General features: G+C 41.0%; 2 gene segments (V, D, J or C); both read right to left on the bottom strand.

Moving 5' to 3' along the window:
• LOC139364041 (immunoglobulin heavy variable 4-4-like) overlaps nucleotides 1–15,393 on the bottom strand; it is a 91,972-nt gene that overhangs the window by 22,700 nt on the left and 53,879 nt on the right.
• Nucleotides 2,041–2,730, bottom strand: LOC105467934 (immunoglobulin heavy variable 1-3-like). The segment is given in 2 exon segments: nucleotides 2,041–2,445; nucleotides 2,532–2,730. Coding segments are annotated over 2 exon segments (363 nt in total).

Raw genomic sequence — 15,393 nt, 5'->3', positions numbered from 1 at the left:
CAAACTTGCAAAACCAGCAGACATTCAGTGTATTCACTGTTCGGCTCTATTTCTTCAGGAAAATAGATGTCCCATGGAGAACAGGACAAGTAGTTTTACGCTGATTCTCCTGGGAAGTTGCTAATGAAATCACTCAGAGGATGCTCTGACACAGGACTGTGAGGAGGACGCTGATCCCTGGTGGTCGCTGTCAGCAACACAGGACGCTCAACCCTGGTGGGTGCCTTTGTTACTGTTTTGTTCACAAGAGATTTTAAGCTGTGACGTGCTGCGTGCAGGTGAGTTTTTAAAATAACATGAGCACACTTATCAACCACATTCCACTGATGAGAACTGTTTACACAGAGAGCCAGGGATGAGCTGGGAAGAGGAAGGGGCTGGGGAAGATCATCCATAGAAGGACACATCCAGCCTGCTTGAACTCCTTGTGAAGGAGGGTTTAAATGTTTGCCCTCAGCTAATCGGTGGTATTTCAAGACCTTCACAGGCTTCCAGAAAAAGAGTTTTCATGAACGAATGTCCATACGTCACTCAGAGTTGTATTTTTTCATATTTATTCTTCCCCTCTAGGCAGCACCGCAGCAGGGTGTTCTCAGAATTCTCCCTGATCCTTCGTGAGTTCCTGGTGCAGTTCCTGGAGGAAAAGCCTGCATGGGGGAGGGAGCCCTTCTCATGTGCAGCCCTGAGGCTGTCCCGTCCCCTCACCCGCCACTGCCCTTCAGTCACTTGGTAAACATTTCTGAGCTAATCTTCCTGAAACGTGTGGTTTTGGGCAGTATATTCACCAGGTAATAAACTCCTTAAGCTCTGTTTATTTCAGCAGAGACCTATCGATTTCTGGGGCACAGGTTTGTTCTGAGTGTGTGGCAGTGGATAATTAGTGAGAGGAGGTTTACGTTCATCTTGTCGTCTCCCACAGTGCACCCTCAATGGGGTTGGCACCCACAGGCAAGCAGATGGACTTGCTCAGCTGGAGGATGACAAACATTTTCATAACCTGTGACCTCAGAGGTGCTCTTTCCCTGCAAGACCAGTTGTGATCATGCCTCTGGCTAATGTGCACTCATCAAGGGCGAGCAGTGCCCACCTCTGTGAGGGCTCCCTTCAGGTGCCCGCCCACTTTGTAAATGGAAGCTTTTGCTCCTGCCTGAGTCCCATGCATGTGTTTGCATTCGCTGCACAGATCGTCTTATTCAGACCCACCACCCAGGAGCTTACAGTGTACCTAATCCAACTCTATGCCCTTATACATGGAGTCTCTCATTGCCAGGGTTTCTCATGAAAGGATGTTCATTATGTGATACACCAGAACTTGCTGGACTTTTACAGACATGAACCTGCCTCTAAAAGCTTAAAAATCTTACTCTCTTGGAAGGAACTCTGTAAACTGGAAGTAAGATAAGTGCTAAATTAATACATGTTTTGTGGTTTTTTGAAGAAAGGGTTCAGATAGTAAGAGCTTCACCCACTTTCCCTCTGACTAGTATCATCTCTTAAAAAGCCACTGAAAATACCTGTGGTGCTCCGAGATAATTTAGGCTTGATATATTAGGGGATCACCAAAAACGAAAGAACCAACTGTCCTTGTAGATTCATTCATTGCAACTGATTTGTGCCTGTGGTCCTGGATGGTCGTGGTGGAGTAGGCTGTGCCTGTGTAGGGCAGGGATTCATGGGAAATCTCATACCTTCTGTGGAATTTCTTTGTAATCCTAAAACTGCTCTAAAAATAATTTTATATAAATTTATAAAGAGTGACAGAAACATTTGAAAGAAATTTTTACCAGTTTTTAATGATCATACTTACTCCTACTACTTGATCAAATAACCTTGCACTAAACCATGTATTCATCTAATTTGAAAACCTGTTCACAGTGGCACCTTCATGGAATGTTTGTATCAACTTTATTGAGCATGGATTTCCCACTCTGTGAATTTGGCTTATATGATGACTCTTGAATGGAATGTATCTCTTACAATTAGAGTGTTACTTGCTTCTGTTGTTCTTTTTTCTTAAATATGTAACCCATATTCAAGACAGCCTTAAAACTAGTGACCCCTGTCATCTCCTCAGTCCCGCACAGCTGCCTTCTCCCTCAGGGTTTCTGACACTCTCAGGATGTGGTTTTCACACTGTGTCTCTCGTACAGTAATACACGGCCGCGTCCTCAGATCTCAGGCTGCTCAGCTCCATGTAGGCTGTACTCGTGGACGTGTCCCTGGTCATGGTGACTCTGCCCTGGAATTTCTGTGCGTAGCCTGTATTACCATTGCTAGAGTTAATCCATCCCATCCACTCAAGCACTTGTCCAGGGGCCTGTCTCACCCAGTTTATATAGTAGCTGGTAAAGGTGTAACCAGAAGCCTTGCAGGAGAGCTTCACTGAGGTCCCAGGCTTCTTCACCTCAGCCCCGGACTGCACCAGCTGGACCTGAGACTGGCCGCCTATGGAGAGGACACAGGAGTGAGTAAAATCCTCTTTGACTGAACCAGGATTCCTTCCTCAGTGTTAAGGCTAGGAAGCCGCTTACCTGTAGCTGCTGCCACAAGGAAGAGGATCCTCCAGGTCCAGTCCATCGTGAGGAGCTGCAGTTCCAGGGTTTTCTCCAGAGGAGGAATATGGTTGTTGAGTGATGCTCTGAAGGCACCAGTAGATTTATATGTATCTCAGAGGAGCTCAGGTTATTTGCATATTCATGAGGCAAGGTATTTCACAGCTCAAAGCCTGATCTAGGATGAGAAAAATACACAGATGCCACATCAGCCACACAAGAGTGGGATGCTGAGGGACCAAGCCCAAATCCTGCTTGAGGAAATGCACCCCCTGCCCCATTTCTAAGCTTTTTGTGGACAGCACTCTTCCTAATGAAGAACGATCCCCACTCCCAGGATGTGCTCCTCACTGTGAACCCACATTTTATTGGCATAGAGATTACCTCGATTGTTTCTGGTACCATCGCTGTCTCTGACATTGAGCAGGCACCTTGACTCCATCCTGGTCCCATTAGGAACAGTCAGAGCTTCACTGGTAACTCTGAATAAGTGGCCACTAGTTATCCTACATGAGTGCCCAGCAGGCCCCATGGAGCGTTCCGAGATCTGCTGGGCACTCCCAAGACAGAGTCCCCAGCACCTGCCTGAGAGTCCTGAGCTCCCAGACCCTTCAGTGGAAAGAGTCTTGGTTGACAGATTTGCCCTGTGATGTGTGATTGGCTCTGAGTTTTCCCTCCCACTGAGAGTAGGAAGCAGGAGTTGAAATGGAAATAGGAATTTGAATTTATTGATAAACTCATAAATCCAAAATAAATACTAAGTAATTTGTGTTTTGAATAAGTTTGGGTTTTATCTCAAACTCCATTAAATGGAATTACTTGAAGTCTTTACATACTTTTAGTTCATATCCATAGATGGTCATCTTTACATGTTGATTTCTGATCCACATGGTCTGTGCACCTGCCACACTCTCGAATCCACCACTGCCAAGTCAAATACACAGCGTAGGAAACATTACTTAGCTCTGAAATCTGAATGTCTTATTCATAGGAACATAGTGTATCCCACAGTTATGTACCCATCAAATTAATAAACCATCCGTATCCTTCATATTCTCACTGTTAAGATATTTATTATCATAGAATCTCACTTTTACATAGAGTTCTCTTGGCTTTATTGAGTGATATAAATGGTCTATATGAAATAGGATATTTAAAGGCATATTAGCAACTTGTTGAACACTTATTATAGAATGATTTCTTGAGTAAGGCTCAGGCCCTGAGAGAATATTTCTCATTATTTATCTTCAACAAATAACTGAGAACATACAGTGTCTGATTTTCTGTTCCTAAATTAGTTTGCAAAGAGTAATGACCTCCAGTTCCCTCATGTTCCTACACAGGACATAATTTAATTCTTTTCTTAGCTGCATAGTATTCCATGGTTCTATGTACCACATTTTTCTCTATCCATTCTGCCACTATGAGCATTTAGGTAACTCCATGTGTATGCTATTGTGAATAGTGCTGCAGTGAACCTACATGTTTACATTCCTTTAGGTATCTGTCCAGCTGTGGGATTGTTGGGTCAAATGAAACTTCTGTTTTAGATTATTGGAGGGATCACCACACTGCTTTCCACAATGGTTGAACTAATTTATATTACCACCAAAAGTGTATAAATGTTCCCTTTTTCTTGCAAACTTAGCCGCATCTGTTATTACTTTTTTTAAGATTAGCCATTCTGACTGATGTGAGATGGTACCTCACTGTAGTTTTAATATGTGTTTCTCCAAAGATAGTGATATTCAGAATGTTTTCCTATGCTATTTGGCCACATATATGCCTTTTTGTAAATGTCTTTTCATATCCTTTGACCATTTTTTCTTTCTTGCATATTTAATTCCATGTATATTATAAATGTTAGACCTTTGTCAGATGTATAGGTGGCAAATACTTTACTTCCCATTCTAGAGGTTGCCTGTTTACTCTGTTGATAGTATATCTTCCTATACAGAAGCTCTTTAATTTACTTAGGTCCCATTTGTCAATTTTTGATTTTGTTAAAATTGCTTCTATCGTTTTCGGAATAAAGTCTTTGCCAGTTCTTATGTACTAAATTGTATTGCCTAGGGTATTATCCAGAGTTTCTATAGTCTTAGGTTTTACATTTATATCTTTAATCCACATATTATCATTTTTTCAATTGATGCTGAAAAAGCATTTGATGAAACTCAACATCCTCTCAGGAAAAAATAAATAAAAATGGGTATAGAAAGAACACATCTCGATATAACAAAAAGTTGTGTTCCAGAGACTTTCAGGTAGTATTATAATGAATGAGAAATAACTAAAAGTCTTTTCTCTAAGATCTGGAACGTGACAAATTTCCCACTTTAACCACTGGTAAAGCATAAATCCTTCTGCTGCCCCCATAGCCGGCTCTTACCTGCACGCGTCACCTACTGGCCTGGTGTTCAAACTGCATGACCTAATACAAAGCCGCTACCACCAGTGTACAGCAGGTGAAAATGAGATTAGCTTCTCAATACTTCTGTGATTCCAGCTCCGCAAAAGACCACGGGTCTGCTCACATGCTCAGTATGTTACTACTAAAGCTGGAATTTGGAAAAGGCACAACACTAAAACTATTAATAACAAAATAAATCACACTGAGTAGATGCCCCTCACCTGGCCATTTCCATCACGGCTGGTGCTTTTGCTGGCCAGGCTGAGTGGTTCATGTTTGTCCCCCTCTCAGGAGCTCAGCAGAGAACTCAGGTCACTGTGCATTACATAGACCAGCCCATTGCCTGAGGCAACGGAGAGCTTCTCCCTGTGCACAGATATCAAGCATGTACTCATCTGCTTCTGCCACAGTCAGCTCAAACCTGTAAGGCCACCTACTAACGTGAAGGGTAAACTTAACAACCCAATATAAAATATACTGAAACAAATGCATCCCAAATGAGAAACAGTTCCTGAGGCCTCCACTATCCAGGACCTGCAGGAGGCAGTGAGCCTGCTCACAGGCCCAGTACATTGTTTTACAACCATCATTTCAGAAAGCCACTAAATAATGACCATCTATAGACAAGAAACAATTACAGTCTTTGCCACTGAGTAAACCAAGAACCAAATAAAAAGACCCACCCAATATGCATGATATTCACATTCTAAAAGGAATGAAATTTTCATTAAAATCAAAATGAATTCAAAAATAGTAACAGATAGTTTAGCCAATGAAAAGCAAACAGATAAGCAATTCTGGAAGTATGAAAAAGCAGAATTACAAGACCCCGGATATCACCTTAGCTTTCCAGCAATAGAATCTAAACAACATGATATATTTGAAATCTCAGATAAGTAATTCAAAATGTTTATTTTAAAGAAGCTCAATTAAATCCAAAAGAGAGTTGAGAACCAAAACAAATAAATTAGAACCACTCAGGCCAGGCGTTGTGGCTCATGCCTGTAATCCTAGAATTTTGGGAGGCCGAGGAGGGGGGATCGTGAGGTCAGAAGTTCTAGACCAGTCTGGCTGACATAGTGAAACCCCATCTCTACTAAAAATACAAACCACTGGCTTGGTGTGGTGGTGTGTGCCTGTAATCTCAGCTACTCAGGAGGCTGAGGCAGAATTGCAAGAACCTGGGAGGCGGAGGTTGCAGTGAGCCAGGATCACACCATTGCACTCCAGCCCAGGCGACACTGCAAGACTCTGTGTCAAAAAACAAAAAAACAAAAATCAGAACAATTCAAGATTTACTTAAGACTTTGATTTTAAAAAAATGATCTTCAGGGAATAAAAACTTCATTGAATTATAATTAGAAAATACAGTTTAAAACTGGAACAAAGGACTACACTAAACTGAAGAAAGAACATCAAACCTAACAGACAGATATTTCAAATTAACCTAGTCAGATAGAAATAAGAAAAAAATGAACAAAATCATTGGGAAGTATAGGATTATGTAAAACAATTGAAACAGTGGATCGTGGATATTCCTGAGGGAGAAAATTAGTAAAAATTTTTAGAAGAGCAAACTGATGAAATAATTGAGGAAAATATCCCTAGTCTTGCTAGAGATTTTCACATGCAGATAAAAGAAGTTCAGAAAACTCCATGACAAGGCACTGGAAAACAGACATAACCAGGATCTACAGTCCTCAGACTATCTAAGGAAATAGGAAGAAAAACATTCTAAAATTCACAAAAAAAGTGTCTATTTATCTGAAATTCTATTATACTAACAATGTACTTCTCAACATAAACTTATAAGATAGAAAAGATTGGACTCTCAATTTCAGACTAAAGAAAAAAATAAAGGAAAAAAATTATATGTCAATAATTAATTTTATATCCTGCTAAACTAAGCTTCATAAATGAAGGAGAAATAAAGTATTTCTGAGGTAAGAAAATGCTAAGGATATTTATTTACACTAGACCAGAACTATAAGAAATGCTCAAGGGAGTCCAAATATGGAAGCCATAGGTCAATACTCACCACCATAAACAACACAAAATTATAAAACCCACTCAGAAAACTATTACACAATTAAGGCTACAAAGCCACTAGTTAATATTTAACATGACAACAGGAGCCAAACTTCACATATCACTATTAAGTTTGGATATAAATAAGTTAAATTCTTCACCTAAAATATATACATTGGTAGAAAGAATAAAAAAGAGTTTTGAAATTTATGCTGCTGACATGAAACTCACTTAATTGGTAAAAACACATAGATTCAAGATCAAGAGGGTGAAAAAAGATATTTCATGCAAATGGAAACCAAAAGCAAGCAAGAGTAGCTATGCTTATATCATATAAAACAAACTTTCAGTAAACACCAGTAATTAAAGACAAAGAAAGTCATTACATAATGATTAAATGATTGATTAAAAATACGAATTCTAAATATATATGCGCTCTACACCAGAAAACCCATGTTCATAAAACAAATACTATTAGACCTAAGGAAGAACATAGATAACAATACAATTGTGATGGACTTCATGCCCATCTGACAATCTAGACAAATCATTGAGACAGAAAATGAACAAGGAAACACTAGACTTAAATTGGACTCTAGACCAAATAAACCTAAAAGATATTAACAGAACATTCAGTTCTGATGACTGCAGAATATACATTATTCCCATTAGCAAGGAATATTTTCTTTTTTTTTTTTTTTTTTGTTTTTTTTTTTTTGAGACGGAGTCTCGCTCTGTCGCCCAGGCTGGCGTGCAGTGGCCGGATCTCAGCTCACTGCAAGCTCCGCCTCCCGGGTTCACGCCATTCTCCGGCCTCAGCCTCCCGAGTAGCTGGGACTACAGGCGCCCGCCACCTCGCCCGGCTAGTTTTTTGTATTTCTTAATAGAGACGGGGTTTCACCGTGTTAGCCAGGATGGTTTCGATCTCCTGACCTCGTGATCCGCCCGTCTCGGCCTCCCAAAGTGCTGGGATTACAGGCTTGAGCCACCGCGCCCGGCCAGCAAGGAATATTTTCTAACATGGATAATATACTATGCCAGAAATAAAAGTCTTAATAACTTTTTAAAAAATGAATTATCTTCTCAGGCCACAGTAATACAAAGCTAGAAATCAAACCCTAGAAGAATACTCAAAATTACACACACACATGAAAATTAAACAACCTGCTACTGAATGAACTTTGGGTCAACGATAAAATTAAAAAGGATATTGTAACATGCTTTGAAATGTATAAAAATAGAGAAACAGCATACCAAAACCTTTGCAGCAAAAACCTGTGCTGAGGGGGAAGATAATAGTGTTAAATGACCTCATTAAATAGATCCAAAGATTACAAATTAACAACCTAACATTACATATCAAGAATTAGAAAAACCACAACAAACAAAACACACAGTAGAAGAAAACAAATAACAAAGACCAGAGCAGAACTACATAAAGTTAAGAACCAAGAAATACAAAGAACCAACAAAATAAGACATTGGGTTTGTGAGATGATAAACAAAACTTACAGACCACTACCTAGATTAGGCAAGTAAAGTAGACAGGCAATTTAAATAAGCAGAATGAGAAACAAAAAAGAAAAGATTACAACTGATGCCATAGAAATATAAACGATCAACATAGACTACTATGAATATCTCCAGGCTAACAAACTAGAAAATTTAGGGTGAACAGATAAATGTCTGAAAACATGCAATCTCCCAAGATTGAAACAGGAAGAAATAAAAATCCTGAAGAGACCAACAAAAATTAGTGATATTCAAGTAGTAATTTTAAAAAGTCTCAACAAAGAAGCCCTAAAACAGATGATTTTAAATGGTGAATTCTGCCCAATATACTAAAAGGTCTGCTAGCAATTCTACTGAAACTTTTTCAGAAAGTTGAGTAGAGGGTGTTTCTCCCTAACTCATTCCACAAAGCCACTAACAGCCTGATGTCACATCCATGCAAGGACCCAAAAAGGAATAGTACAGATCAATATCACTGATGACTATAGATGTAAAAATCCTCAACAAGACACAAGAAAATTGAATCCAATCACATATCAAAAAGATAATACGCCACAATCTACTAAGTTTTGTTTCAGGGATGCAAGCATGGCTCAACATTCATGTATCAATAACTGTGATCCACCACATAAACAAAATGCAAAACAAAAAACATATAATCATGTAAATAGGTAAAAAAAAAAAAAAGCATTTGATAACATTTAGGATTTCTTTATGATAAAAACCCTCAATAAAATTAGAATAGAAGGAAAACATACCTCAAATGAATAAAAACCATATATGACAAACTCACACACAACATTATACTGAATAGGAATATGTTGAAAGTATTCCTCCGAAGACTCAGAACACGTCAAGGATGCCCACTTTCACCACTCTTAATCAATATAGAACTTGAAATCGTGACCAGAGTAGTCAGACAGGAGAAAGAAATAAAGACACTCAAATTGGAAAAGAGAAAGTCAAATTATTTTGTGTTTGTTGATAATATGATTTTATACTTAAAAAACTAATATTCCTTAGAAATACTCCTAGAATTGATGTATTAATTCAGCAAAGTTTTAAAATGATGGAAAAAACATACAAAAGACAGTACTATGTTTATACACACGTAACAAGCAGAGAACCATAGATGCGTGGAACAGGATAGACATTCCAGAAATAAAGTCACATGCCTGCAGCCAACTGACTGTGACTAACTGGACAAAAAGCATATCCTGGAAAAAGGTCACCTTGTTCAATAAATTGTGCAGGAAAAACTGAAAGGCTCTTTGCAGAAGAATAAAACTGGACCCATATCTCACTATGTGCAAAAGTTAAGCCAAAACCTATAAAAGACTTAACTGGGAGACCTGAGAGTCTGAAGGTTGTAGATGAAATCCTAGGAAATGTTTTTCTGAACATTGTCCTAGGCAAAGAATTCATGACTACAACCTTAAAAGTAAACAGAACTTAAACCAAAATAGGCAATTTAGGCTTCATACAAATAAGAAGTATGTGCTCAGCAAAATAAAAAATTAACAAAGTTAACAGAAAACCTACAGAATGACGAAAAATATTTGTAAACACTACGTCTGACAAAGAGCTAATATTTGGAATGTGCAAGAAACAAAAACAACACAAGAAAACACAAATAACCTCATTTTAAAGTGAGCAAATAACAGACATTTATTTTTCAAAACGGGACATAAAAATCATCCACCAGCATATGAAAAAACAATCAATGGCATTAATCATCACAGAAATGCAATTTAAAGTCACAATGAGAAACCATATTAAACCAGTCAGACTAGCTATTATTAAAAAGTTAAAAATAAAAACTAAATTGAACAAAAAACAGATGTTGGTGAGGATACAGAGAAACAGTAGTGCATATACACTGTTGGAGAAAATGTAAATTAGTACAAGCTATATGGAAAACAGTATGGAAACTTCTCAGAGAACTAATAATCAAACTAATATTTGATTCCACAACTCCACTACTTGGTATTGGCTCAAAGGAAAATAAATTTTATATTAGACAGATGCCTGCATTTATTCTTTTGTTGTGTTATTCAGAGTAGCACATATATGGTACCAAACTTAGTGTCTATTTATTATGATTAGATAAGGAAAACATGTTGTATATGTATATGTGCATATATATACACACTTACCCTCGCAAATACACTATATACAAACTCGTGATTAAACTCATACCGCATGTTCCAAGGCTGCAGACATCCACAGACACTGCTATCAGGTGGAATATTTTATGGACTTGGACACCTCATCCCAGGAGGTAAGAGAGAGCCATAAATGAAGAAAAGTTTTTTAAATTTTTTTAGTTATTTCCTTTTTTAGGAACGCGCAGGGTTTGACCAATTCAGGCCTGCTGAGTTAACCCACTGCCGTACACAAATCCCGATGGGATGCATTGTGGATGGTTAGGCTCAGCAGAGAGGGTAGAGATGGCCGAGTTAGGACCACAAGGAGGAGCTGAGGGACTGTAGGAGGAAAGTTGAGAGGCTCTGGAGGGACCCATGAGTGTGCCTGAGCTGTGAGTTGAACCAAAGCTGTTGTGTTTCCCAGAAGCCCAAGAAAATGGTGCTAGAGTGAAGGGTGTGGGGAAGGGGCGGTAAATGGGCCGTGGATGGGTGCGGGAGGGAAAGAGAGCTAAAGGTGTTAGGAACCAGGAAGGAGAGCAAGGGATCTGGGCATTCCTTAAAGAAGTAGGTTCAGAAATAAGCTGTCAAATGCCTCCAGCCTGGGCTTCCATCCGTATGTCAAAGATAAATTCTAGGCAAGTTTCGCATCTGACAAATACCACAGAGTGAGGAAAGAGATGGAGGCGTTGTTAGGAGAGAACACCCCGGACAAGACAGCAGCCCATCCTTGTCCTCACACCGCCCTGCCTGTCCTTTATCATCACAGATCAGAGGTTCTCATCCTTGTCCTGTGGTGGAAAAAACATCCTGTTCTTAGAATCCTAAGAAGACCTCCAGACACATGTGGGTGGTTAAGTCGACCATAAATCTGGCATTTCCAAACAATCCTCTATCTGCTTTTCATCAATGTGTTCATGAAGCTTCAGGGTAAGTGAAACATGTCGGTCCCTAAACAGTAAAAATGAAAACAAATGGCCTATTTACCCATGTTGGGATGACTCCCAGGTTTCAGAAGCAAAGAATTGGACAGAAAAGCAAAAGTGTTGGTTCTCAGGACTTCTGGACACCACACATGGAAAATGAAACTCACACATACACACTTTATAGTAAAATGAATCATCGCACTTATCTTATTTTTTTGAGGTTCCCTGAGCAGTTAGGAAGCACTAAAGATAGATTCATCAAAGAAAAAATATCAAGCAAAGACACTTGTTCCAGCACAGTGAGGAAGACTTTATCCAGGGTCCTCATGGTAGGTGTAGGGACCAGGGCAATGGTGTTTGGCTGTGAGGAGAGAGATTCAGCTGAACTCCAAATGCAGAATGGGAACGTGAGGATTTACAACCAAGCAGCGGGGTGGGGTCCAGAAGATGGAAAATTACTAAGCGGAAACATCAGGCGCATGGCCAAATCTCCTTAAACCAACCTGCCAGCATTCTTGTTGATGTTGGGCCAGGGTGATTCGATGTCACCGAGGTACGGTGAAGGGCAAGGAACCTGATCAGACACCCAGAAAAATCAGACATGGAGGATGGGGAAATCTGGCTAAACCAACACACCGGAATTCCAGGTTAAACGGAATTTCACACGAAGATCAGAGAGAGGGGCAGATGAGAAGTTTCAGGAGCCTCCTAACTTCTGTGGAAGCAAATGAGCTGCATCAGGTGGGGACCCATCAATGGTGGCACTTTCTGCTGAGCAAACTCACAACTGAGTGAAATGAGAACAATTCGGCACAAAAATGTAAATTCAACCATTTCCTGAATTTCTGGAGATTGTGTGGCAGAATGAGCTGAGGTGTGATAGCTCAGGGGGTGTCCTAATTCTAAACCCACAATTAGTTCTAAGCAGTGTTCACTGACAAAAGAACAGCTCGAGGTTCCCACACGCACAAACACCTGACTCCATGAATCTGCAACCGGGGGTCTCTGCAGGCTCTGAGGTGCACAGGACAGATCCCACCTCAGAGTCAGCCTCAGGTAATTATCTGCTCTTCCTGTGGGGAGGAGAGGAACAGTGCAGAAGGAGAGTCAGCTGTATTCTACTCAGGATCTCTGCACATGGAGGAAAACAATGAAAAGGGGGATCACACATCCTCAACACGTCACAATTCCACATGAGAAAGGCAATTCTGTTCCAGGACATTCTGTGGAATCAAGGAATAAAGCAATTGGGGCAAATTAGAAATCACCATTGTTTACAGACTGCATGTTTGTTTCTATGTCATCCACAGAAATGAATTAAAAGCCTGTGTTCTGTATAGAACCCACACCGTGTGGGCCCTGAGTCAGCACCTCCCTCCCTCCACCTTCAGGGAGCACAACGCACCTGACCCAGGTGCCCGGGGCTGCACTCTGTCTTCCATGCCATGGCTGGTGCTGGAGCCCCGTCCTGGGCTCCACTCTCAGGAGAAGAATGAGCTCTGCGCTGATCTGAGCAGAGCCACTGCTGGGAGTCACTGGGTCCCCGATGGGAAACTTTGACACGACTCTGACTCAGTGCCCTTGCTGGACCTTCTAGAGCAGCACAGAAGTTAATAAAGTTCCTCCCAGTCCTCCTCCCTCTCTCCTTCAGTCAGGGATCGACTTCCCTCACATGCCTTCAGATTCCCCAGCCTCCTTCCACCCCCTCTGCATTTCCTCTCAAAAGTGTGGGCGAGTTCCTTAGGAAACTGTACACAAACTTAATCCAGTCATAGAATGTGCTTCTTTGAAAACCAACACTAACACACATATTTTGGCAAAGCTGCTTATAATACCAGCCAGATTCTATTGACAAATATATGATATGAACTGACCACGGCAATCACCAGTTTTACGTGTCTCCTTGGTTAGAACACAGTCTCAATCATTAAATGAGACTCGAATCTAGGTGTTGCTCTGATGATTTCATATAGGTGTTATTCAAACCTGCCATCCAGTTTCTTGACCTAGGAAGATAGTACTAGTTATCCTGGGTGTACCTGATTTAATTCTAGCAGAACAAAAGACAACAAAATTCCCCGATGGATGGCAGGTGCGCCTCTTTCCAAGAATTCCAGCCTGTCCTTCCTGAAGGCCGGCCCTAGACACGCCTAGACAGAAGACACAATTGCTGTCAGCCCTAGACACACCTAGACAGAAGACACAATTGCTGTCAGCCCTAGACCTGCCTAGACAGAAGACACAATTGCTGTCACCAAGGAATCCTACACACTGGAGTGTCCACGATCAGCTCCCCAAAGTCACAGATGAGGAAGGTGACACAGGCAGTCTCAGTAGATCCAGATCACAGATCTAGACAGGGTTCCTGGGGAAACTGTTAGATGGAGAAATTGCTAAGACTCTGAAAGGAAACCAGCCCTTAACCTTCCTGAGCAACTTGCCCCAGAACGAACCCTGTGCTCAGTGGGTCTTGAGTGCCCTCTGCAGCCCAGGCCCCTCCTGTCTTCCTGCAGGGACGTTTTTGTCTGGGCTCTCACTGACTTCCCCTCACCGTGTATCTTTTGCACAGTAATACAAGGCGGTGTCCTCAGCTCTCAGCCTGTCCATTTGCAGATACAGGGAGTTCTTGGCGTTGTCTCTGGAGATGGTGAATCGGCCCTTCACGGAGTCTGCATAGTATGTGCTATCACCATCCCAACTAATAGCAGAGACCCACTCCAGACCCTTCCCTGGAGCTTGGCGGACCCAGTGCATGGCATAATCATCAAAGGTGAATCCAGAGGCTACACAGGAGAGTCTCAGGGACCCCCCAGGCTGTACCACGCCTCCCCCAGACTCCACCAGCTGCACTTCACACTGGACACCTGCAAACAGAGATACACCCTGGTCAGAAACTGCCACACAGATCCACTGTTTCTCTCACTCATATTCACTCACACTCAACATCTCTATTTCTCCATGAATCACCTTTTAAAATAGCAACAAGGAAAACCCAGCTCAGTCCAAACTCCATGGTGAGTTTTGTGTTCAGTGCTGATCACCGAATGGAAACACCTGGGAATCCCGGGGCTGGGGCTCCTCTCCCAGGGCTGCAGGGTCAGGGCTAGGTTAGTTTTCATATAAGCAGAGGGAGGACCCTATTTGCATGTCTCCTACTATATAATGAGTTCTGTAAGGGATGCATCACAGTGCACTGTGTCCAAGAGTGGATGTGGGTGATTATACTTCATAAGTAATTAATTCTCATTAGCCTTCATACTTTTACATGCACATGAAATATGTTCTTTGGGAGTCAATGCTTCCTTCATTTACAGATGTGAATGTAAACCCCCAAGTATGGAGGGGCCATGTGACATGTCTAAGAGCTCACATCTGGTAAGAGCCAGTCTCGGTGTCTGGCCTGCGTTTCTCACAATTGGATCCAACTGTTCCCTAAATTAACTCTAGGAAAGAGCTAGAAATTCCAAGTGAGGTTTACAAAACAATCTTCTTATAATGATACTGTGATATTATTTGGCTGTATCTTGGTGTCTTTCTAAGTAATGTAGAAAAACTGAGGGTTAATTCATGTGAGTATTCAGGAGTTCATGACTTTTCTTGTATTATTTTTATTTCTCTCCTCATCTCCTACCACATTAGACTTTTATTTTTAATAGTTTTAATGAGGGAATACTGACATAGTCTTCACATAGTATGTTCACCATTTGACAGACATTGACCTAATCACCCTTCACAGAGAAAACAAATCAATTCGCCTCTCAATTTTCTCTTTGTCTCCTGCAATTTCTCCTTCCTATACCTTCACTTCTCTTACCATGGAG

This window comes from Macaca nemestrina, chromosome 7 (assembly GCF_043159975.1).
Source record: "Macaca nemestrina isolate mMacNem1 chromosome 7, mMacNem.hap1, whole genome shotgun sequence".
NCBI lineage: Eukaryota > Metazoa > Chordata > Mammalia > Primates > Cercopithecidae > Macaca > Macaca nemestrina.
The sequence above is the reverse complement of the archived record's forward strand: the minus strand, read 5'-3'. Positions and strand labels throughout refer to the sequence as shown.